Here is an 8,745-nt window from a genome sequence, read left to right as displayed (position 1 = left end):
ATGAGAGAACGCATCCCCCGCGATACTGGAAGTTCCCTTTGCGATGAGAGGCATATAGCCCGCGTTACTCGCCTCTTCGGAACGCGTGACGATCTCCAGGTTACGCTACCGAACGCTGATGAACGCCCATGGGATTGCCCAGCAGGTTACCTCTGCGTTTACGTTGACTATTTTACCGACTGCGGCCTTTGGTTTCCCATCCCGAAATTTCTAACGAGTTAGTGTGCGCGATGGAAGATTGCATTTTCGCAGCTATCGATCTCGTCTATCCGTAATGCGGTTGGGCTCACAATAATGGGCAAATATATGGATATCGAGATGAGTGCCGACCTCTTCGAGCTGCTCACTCGATTTACGCACGACAGTTCAGGGTTATGCTGTGCTTGCTGTGTAGCTGGTCTCACGATCGTGAGCGGCCAGAAGAGTCATATTCACGATTGGCGAAGACGATTCTTCTACGTAAAAATAAGCGATGCCTCGGTCGAGGATCCCGACACGATCTGCCCTCTCAGTTGGAACTTCGCCCCCGGTAGCCATGGCTGGGTTGGGTTCCTATCATTTTGTTTTTCTTGACTTTATTTTCTGATTATATGTTCTACTTTCGCAGGACAAAAGTCGTCATTTTCGGCTGCGTGCGACCTGGTAACTATTGACAAGGCTACTTCCTTTATCTCGTGTAAGACTTTGTGGTGGCCAGACGTTATTTCTCATCTCAAGACTTGTAAGTTTCGCTGGCTTTTCTTCGTCCTCTAAACTTTTGTGCTTTCGTGTCTAAGACTCTCTTTTTTTTTTTTTTTTTTTTTTTTTTACAGGTTCGCGAACCGGATTGCAAATGGGAGACTGTCCGATGCCTTGTAATGCTGATTTGTTCGATGCCGAGGATGCGCCAGCTGTTGTGACAGACGTTGTTGCACCGAACGCCGAGACCGGTGTGGAGGTTGTTGCTGTGGATGGCGAGGATGGCGAGTTGCCCGTTCCCGTGGGCGAGCCTAGTCGTAGATCTCGTTCCGCCGAGGTCGCGGCGACTTGTGCTGCGAAGATGCCTTTTTCGGCGTCTCGTAGGAGTGCTCCAGCAGCTAGTGGTGGTGATCGTTCCCGGAAGAGAACGTCACGCTCGAGTCCTCGGAGTGATGCTGGAGGAAGTTCTAGGCGTCCGCATCACATGGAGGATGATCATGTGGGGATTGATCACTCTTTCTCCTTTCACTACGACGTGAAAGACCGAGCATTCACCGAAGATTCGAAAGCTTGCGCGGACCTCGCCAGCAAGATTCATGGTGATTTCGTCCCGCTTCCTACCCCTGCCGTTCGTCGACAGTTTCAGGTTAGAAATCAATCCCTTAGCGGATAACCTTTTGATGTGGGTTTTAGTTAGTCGTAAGCGGACTCTTATATATATATTCTTGATCCCTTAGGCGTTGAGCTGGATAAATCGTCTTGCGGGAGATTACGAGGATAAGGTACGTGTTGCTAGGAGGGAGGCCTCACTCGCTCAGGATGCGTTTGTTCAAGCTGAACGATCGAGCAAGGAGAATGCGGCACTCGTCAAGGAGCTGACGGCCTCCCTCAAGCAATCCCAACGGAAGCTGACTACCGAGTCAGAGCGACTCAGGAAGGCGAGGGACGAGCGCGGGGAGCGGGAGCGTGCTAAGGCTACTGTTGTGATCGAGAAGCATTGCGAGCGTATTGACCGCCTGAGGAGGCACGTGATTGCGTCACGTGAGAAACAGTCCGACTTTCTCCTTCTTAGCCAAGTGACGAGGACTAGACAGTGTCTTGAGACACTGATCAAGAGGGGCATTGCTATTCCCGAAGATAGGATGTCGCGCCTGGCCGCTAGGGAGGAGGAGTTCCGGACGAGAGTGAACCGAGTTGTAGTGCCTCCGCTCTTCGATGGTGATCTTGAGGCATTCCCGGAATTTGCTGATGGAGGTGGCGACGATGCTGCGAACGAGTGCAGGACGTCTCCTGGCATATTTTGCAGTGCAGGACGTCTCCTGGCTTACCCTGGATATGTTATTCCCCGAAACGTTTGAGTAGACAAGACGGACTTGTCATACTAGTTTTGGTGCGGTACGCGTGACCGGCTTATAATGTGGGTGTGCGTGACCGGCTTATAATGTGGGTGCTGCAGGAATTGCGGGTGTGCGAGTCGGGGTCTCGGCTTACTCACTCTTGTTCCTACTAGCTGTGCGAGTCTGGGCTCGGCTTATAATGTCTCACCGAAGTAAGGACTTGGATTATTTCACCACTCAACCCATGCGGAGCGCGTTTTAGAGCTGTGCGCCTGGCCAGGGCGTCAGAATGAGAGTCGATAGATTGCTCAAAAGCGTTTTAGTGACAAACTTATATATATACATTTTTTTTTTTTTACAGTTGAACCTCTGAAAACGGCTGCCTACGTAAACCATTCGTAGTTCGGATTACATGTTTTTTTTTTTTTTTTTTTTTTTTTTTTTTTTTAATGATAATAGCGCTTGAGGTTGGCGGAATTCCACGATCTTGGGACTGGGGTGCCATTCGTTTCAAGTAGCTGGTAGACACCGGGTTTGACGATTTTGGAGATTAAGTACGGACCCTCCCAATGCGCACCGAGTTTTCCAGCGTTCTTCTCCTTCGTATTCTCGTAGACTTTGCGGAGGACGAGGTCGCCCTCGGCGAAGTGGCGAGACTTTACTTTCTTGTTGTAGAATTTTGCGGCAGCTTGTTGGTAGTTCTGGATGCGGAGTAGAGCTTGGTCGCGCTCTTCCTCAAGGAACAGAAGTCTGTCACATAGCATTTGGTTGTTCAAGTCAGGATTATGAACGAGCATGGAACGTCGAAGCGTGGGGATTCCTACTTCGGTCGGCGCGAGTGCCTCCATGCCGTAGGCGAGAGAGAATGGTGTTCGTCCAGTAGATGTGCGCGGGGAAGTCCGATGAGACCATAGGACGCCGTCGAGTTCGTTAGCCCATAGACCTTTCTTTGCGTCGAGGCGTTTCTTAATTCCAGCGAGGATTGTCTTGTTGGTTGCCTCTGCTTGTACGTTGCCCTGCGGGTATCTTGGGGTTGACTTGCTAAGACGTATCCACCAGCCAGCGCAGAACCCTTCAAACTGAAGCGAGATGAATTGGGGGCCGTTGTCGCAAACGATCTCGTATGGGAGCTCATGCCTGCAGATGATATTTTTCCAAACAAAGTTATGGACTTCATTAGCTTCGAGCGAGGCATACGATTCTGCTTCGACCCACTTGGTAAAGTAGTCCGTCATTATAAGGAGATACTTCTTTTGATTTGACGGAGTAGCCCATCGCATGAAGGGGTAAGGTGGAGATGTTGTTTGCAGAAGCTCTGTCGGAGAGTGGATGAATGGTGCGTGACGCTGACACTTTTCGCACTTGGCTGCAAAGGCGGTGCAATCGGAGACCATGGTTGGCCAAAAATGTCCGTTACGGCGGATTCGAAGTGCTAGAAAACGATCTCCAGAGTGGTTTCCGCCAGCGCCTTCGTGAACTTCTCGCATGATGTCATTGATGTCCTTCGTGTTAACGCAGATGAGAAGAGCGCCATTGGCATCCCAACGAAACAAACTGCCGTCCAACATTGTGTAGTGTGCACTTTTAACTCGAAGGCGCCGTGATTCCCACTTGTCTTTTGGCATAATTCCGTCCGCGATATACGCTATAATCTCGGTCTGCCAGTCATCGTGCGAAGGAGCAATGGGTGTTGGGGAGTGCGTATCTGGAATGTTTGGCATGGTGGAATCCGTTGAGGGAGAGCTGGTGACTGCTAAGACGTTGCTTGGTTCTATTGAGTGCGTGGTGTCGAGGAATGCAGCTGGAGCGGGAGACAAAAGATTAATGTCGATGCTTGATTGGTCGATGCTCTCTACAGGTATTACTCGGCGGAGATCAAGGTCTGACGTGGAAGCGAGCGTCGCAAGTGCATCCGCTGGGGCATTATCACTTCAAGGGATTTTGACGAGCCCAAAGAATTCAAACTTTTGGGACAAGTTACGGACGACTTTCAGGTAGGCATCCATGCGCGCGTGTCTCGTTGCATAATCGCCACTGAATTGACGCGTTACCAGCTGTGAATCGCAGTAAGCTTGGATCTTCTTAACCCCGATTCCGTGTGCGAGACGTAGTCCAGCGATTAGTGCTTCGTACTCTGCGTCGTTGTTTGAGGCAGAGAAAGCAAGACGGAAGGATTGCTCTAGAATCTCGCCTGTCGGCGAGGTTAGGCGCACGCCTGCTCCTGAGCCCATCTTTGATGAAGCGCCATCAACATGGAGCGACCATATTTCAGGTGGAGGAGTGCCGATTTCTAATTCAGGAGGGAGTTCTACGAGAAAGTCTGCGAGAACTTGTGATTTAGCGCAGGTGCGGTTTTTGTATTCTATGTCGTACTCACTCAATTCTACGGCCCATTTCGCAAGTCATCCCGATTGGCTCGGGCTATGGAGAATCGTCCGTAGAGGCTGATTTGTCAGGACTTCAACAGTGTGAGATTGGAAATAGGGGCGGAGCTTTCGAGCAGAGATTATGACTGCGTATGCTAGCTTCTCAAGAGTCGGATATCAGAGTTCGGAACCATCAAGGGTCTTACTCACATAAAAGATAGGATGCTGCTCTCCGCGATCTTCTCTGACAAGCACGCCACTTACAGCAGAACTGGAAATGGCGATGTAAAGATAAAGAGTTTCCCCTTGCTCCGGCTTAGCAAGCACTGGTGGAGATAAGAGATAGTCCTTTAATTCCCTGAATGCCGATTCGCATTTTTCGTCCCATTCAAAACGTTTGTTTCCGCGAAGGAGCTGGTAAAATGGTAAGCACTTGTCCGTTGAACGAGAGATGAATCGATTCAGTGCGGCAATACGCCCGGTTAGGCGTTGTACCTCACGGGTGTTCCTTGGAGATGGGAGGTTGATTATTGCCGAAATCTGCTTCGGATTTGCTTCTATACCGCGCTTCGTAACGAGGTATCCTAAGAATTCGCCGGAAGTGACTCCAAAGGTGCATTTTGCCGGGTTCAGTTTCATGCTGTACTTGTTGAGAATTTCAAAACATTGTTTCAGGTGTGAAACGTGGTCTGCAGCGTGAGCCGACTTGACGAGCATGTCATCAATGTAAACTTCCATTGTCCGCCCAAGTTGACTTGCGAACATCCGATTTACCAAACGCTGATACGTCGCTCCCGCGTTTTTCAGACCAAAGGGCATGACTCTGTAACAAAAGGTGCCTTGTTCGGTAATGAATGATGTCTTTTCGCGGTCGTTTTTGTGCATCATTATTTGGTTGTATCCCGAGAACGCATCCATGAAAGATAACAGTTCGTTTCCAGCTGTGGCTTCGACTAGCTGATCAATGCGCGGAAGAGGAAAGCTGTCTTTTGGGCAAGCTTTGTTGAGGTCTGTGAAGTCGACGCAAACTCTCCACGCGAACTTCAGTAATTGATCCCGCATCAAGTAGTTTTCGTACCTCGTCATTTACTGCAGTTGTACGTTCTGCTCCAAGCTTTCGACACTTTTGCTTGACGGGCTTGTAAGTTGGATCAACGTTAAGTTCGTGGCTGGTGACGCTGGGGTCGATGCCGGTCATGTGATCTAGCGACCAGGCAAATGTGGTCGCATTTTGACGTAGAAACTTAACGAGCTCGTCCCTAAGGCCTATTGGTAGCTCGGCGCCTATCCCGACGCAACGCTTGGGATCAGACAGATCGATGTTGACTTGAATCACAGATTCTTTCGGAGGTGGTGTGCGTGGGTCTCGCGGTGGTGCAGATTCGGCAATCATGAAAGCTCTCGCGTTTTGCATCTTCTTCTCGATGATGAAACAAGTTCGTGCCATTAGAGGATCTCCGCGCAGCGTGTAGATTCCGTACGCGTTCGGGAATTTGACACATTGGTGGTAGGTAGAAGCCACGGCGCGCATTTTGTGAAGCCACAGTGTTTCCAGAATGACGTTGTAGATGATGGGTTTATCTACAATTGCGAAGTTGAAACAGTGCATCGTACCGCCAACGTAGATCGGAAGCGTGATAGTTCCAACAGTCATTATCGTGTCTCCATCAAATCCCGTCAAAGGCTGCGTGTCGCGTGTTGTGTTACGTAGATCGATTTCCATCTGGATTAGCACATCTTTGAATATCACGTTAACCGAGCTTCTGGTATCGATGAGAATTCTTGTTACTGAGCTTTCCCCAATTATCATTTCCACGACAAGGGGGTCGTTGTTGGGACTCGCGTTAAGTGCGTCTTCTTCAGTAAACGTAATTGGATCGGAGGATGTTTTGAACATGTTGGCGTGGGAGGGCAAGTTGCGCTTTACTTCTGTTTCGCGGCAGTAGGCCTGGATCGACCGTACAGAGTCGCGGCACGTTGATAACCGCCCATGATCATGTTGATCGTTCGGCGAGGTGCTAGTGGTTCATCGTGTTCTTCCACGTCATGGTTTCGTTTCGGGGGAGGAGGCAGGCGAGCGATTTCTCTTGCTTGGTCATGTTGAGCTCTTGTTCGGTCATTCTGTAATGTTGCTTCCTCTTCACGCTGCCTTTCGTGTTGTTGCAGATCTGCCAAACAGTACGGATTGTCCTTATGCGTGTTAACCTTTCTTCGTTCTCTTTCTACATCAATGTCACCTCTCTTGTACTTGTGGAGGAGGAGGTATTGAAGTGTTTTGCAATCCTCCGTAGAATGTCCTCCAAATTTGTGAAATTCGCAATAACCGCGTTTTCCCTTGTAGGTATGACCATCAGTTTCATGATTGTACTTGTTCCAACGTTTGCCTTGCTGGTGCTCGTTGCCTTCGATAGCGAACATCGTTGCCTTCCTTCCTTTTTCGCCTTTGGCGTAGTCTCTGGTGTAATGCTGTCGTGGTTCTTAGTATTCTTCTACTGTCTTGTTCTTCGAGCTTGGAATTTTTTCGGGAATTTTTGGTTGGTCGGGGTTCCTTTCGTCCTCCTCGACCTGGATGTACCGATTAGCACGCGCAAGTACTTCGCCTAGGCTTGTGACGGGGAGGATTGTTAAGTCGTCTTTGAATCTGGTGCCACGGGCGAGTGCATTTTTCAACGCGCCAATGGCGGACTCGTCGCTTATAGCGAGTTGGGATACGACACCCTTAAATCTTTCCATGAAAGTCCGCAATGACTCGTTAGGTTTTTGATACATTCTCCACAAGTCAGCATTCGACGCGGGCGTACGCATGAAGCATTGGTGATGCTGGAGGAAGGCGGTTGTAAGTGCTTCATAACCATCGATCGAATTAGCCTTTAGTCGCGAGAACCAGTTCAATGCTTCGCCAGTCAAGCTCTCGACGAACAGCTGACAACTTCCCGCGTCCTCCTCTTCTGGTGAGAAGTACGAACTGCCGATGTGAATGGACATCGATTTCAAGAAAACCGTGGGATCCCCCTTCCCGTCATACGGTATCGGCTTGTTCTTTCTGGTGTCAGGATTGCGTCTAACTCTGACACCTGAAACCCTTGAGGTGAACGGAGAACGTCGCGCTTCTGCCAGAACGGTCTCCAGCTTCGGTGCCGCGCTTGTTACGCGATGCATCTGAGACGTAATCCTCTTTAGTTGGGCTTGCATCTGCTGAAGCTCTTGCTTGAGGGCGCGGTTCTCCGCATTCTCTGGTTGACCTAGCTCAGTATGTCGATCCATGTGCATCCAGTCAGCCTGAAAGTGCACTCTCGGCTGCTCGCCATTGGGTCCAACGATGATTGACGGGAGCCGGGGTCTTCCGTTAACGTAGCGCTCTGCTCGCGGGGTGCCGAATTCATCTCGCGGAGTGTTGTACTCAGCTCTTGGAGCATTGTGATCGGCTCTTGGAACGTTGTGCTCAGCTCGCGGAGTGCGTGGTGCCAGCGCGTCTTGGTCTCGAGCCCGTCGGAAGTCAGACTGTGGTCGCGTATGGTCCATCTGTGCCGCTTGGCCACTCATACGGTCTAAGGTTTTCCGTACAGCTTCATCGAGCGCGGCCTGACTGATAGTAACGCCTCTTCTCGCACGGCCGGGAGTAGCGGCTACGTGGTTGGTTGGAGCAGTGCCGTTGGCTGTGCGGTCAAGCGGAGTAGTGCCGTTGGTTACGCCGTTAGTCTGGGCGATGTGCGTGGCGCCTGCGGCTTCGCGATCAGCTGGATTGTCGCCTACGGCTGCACGCTCTGGAGGGATAGCGCCATTGGCTAGGCCACTGGTTGGTGCGACGCGCGTAGCGCCTACGGCTTCGCGGTCGGTTGCATTGACGTCCTGGTGCTGGTTCGTTCTCGAACGGGTGCGGCCCCATATGGTTGGCCTTGGAGATTCCGCGCGAGCTGCGGGAGATCGGGGCGCAGAGGACTCGACGCCTTCGTTGCTGGAGAGATCGGTGTGAGACATGCTTCTGGTTTTCCGAAAACGGCTTAGTCTTCAAATTCTTGTTGTCAAAGAAAGGATTCCGTCTGCCCCACGGTGGGCGCCAAATTGTTGATTTATGAAATCGACAATATAAATAATACGGATATAAGTAGGAATATATCGGAACTGGTCCTTTTATTAACGAAGAATTTGAGGAATGGTTTGCGGAAAATGACAATTAAAGAGTAAAGCGCAGTTAATACGAAAAATACAACTCTTCTCTCTCTAATTGCCCAAAAAGTGGATCCTCTAACGTGACAGTGACATCAGGTATTTATAGTGGGACCTTGACCTAGGGTTTCTTTTGTCTCCTGATAAAATGACAATTTTGCCCCTGCGGCTTGTTGGGCCTGATCCAAGACTTTTGG

At 50.3% G+C, this 8,745-nt stretch overlaps 1 protein-coding gene across 1 annotated transcript; it reads left to right on the top strand.

Moving 5' to 3' along the window:
- Positions 1 to 2,036, top strand: LOC147925220 (uncharacterized). Its single transcript, XM_087492527.1, has 5 exons — positions 1 to 156; positions 253 to 529; positions 608 to 721; positions 813 to 1,324; positions 1,416 to 2,036. The coding sequence occupies exons 1-5, from the start codon at positions 1 to 3 to the stop codon at positions 2,034 to 2,036; spliced, it is 1,680 nt and encodes a 559-aa protein (XP_087348653.1).
- Positions 2,037 to 8,745: the final 6,709 nt, after the last annotated feature.

This window comes from Camelina sativa, chromosome 16 (genome assembly GCF_030686135.1).
Source record: "Camelina sativa cultivar CO46 ecotype springtype chromosome 16, ASM3068613v1".
NCBI lineage: Eukaryota > Viridiplantae > Streptophyta > Magnoliopsida > Brassicales > Brassicaceae > Camelina > Camelina sativa.
This window is presented reverse-complemented; position numbering and strand designations above follow the sequence as displayed.

What these genes read in the sequence shown, in the direction of transcription:
- LOC147925220 (XM_087492527.1), top strand. Translation starts at nt 1, where the DNA reads ATGAGAGAACGCATCCCCCGCGATACTGGAAGTTCCCTTTGCGATGAG. An exon ending in GCCCAGCAGGTTACCTCTGC is followed by an intron (nt 157 to 252) that starts GTTTACGTTGAC and finishes GCATTTTCGCAG; the next exon opens with CTATCGATCTCGTCTATCCG. An exon ending in CAGTTGGAACTTCGCCCCCG is followed by an intron (nt 530 to 607) that starts GTAGCCATGGCT and finishes CTACTTTCGCAG; the next exon opens with GACAAAAGTCGTCATTTTCG.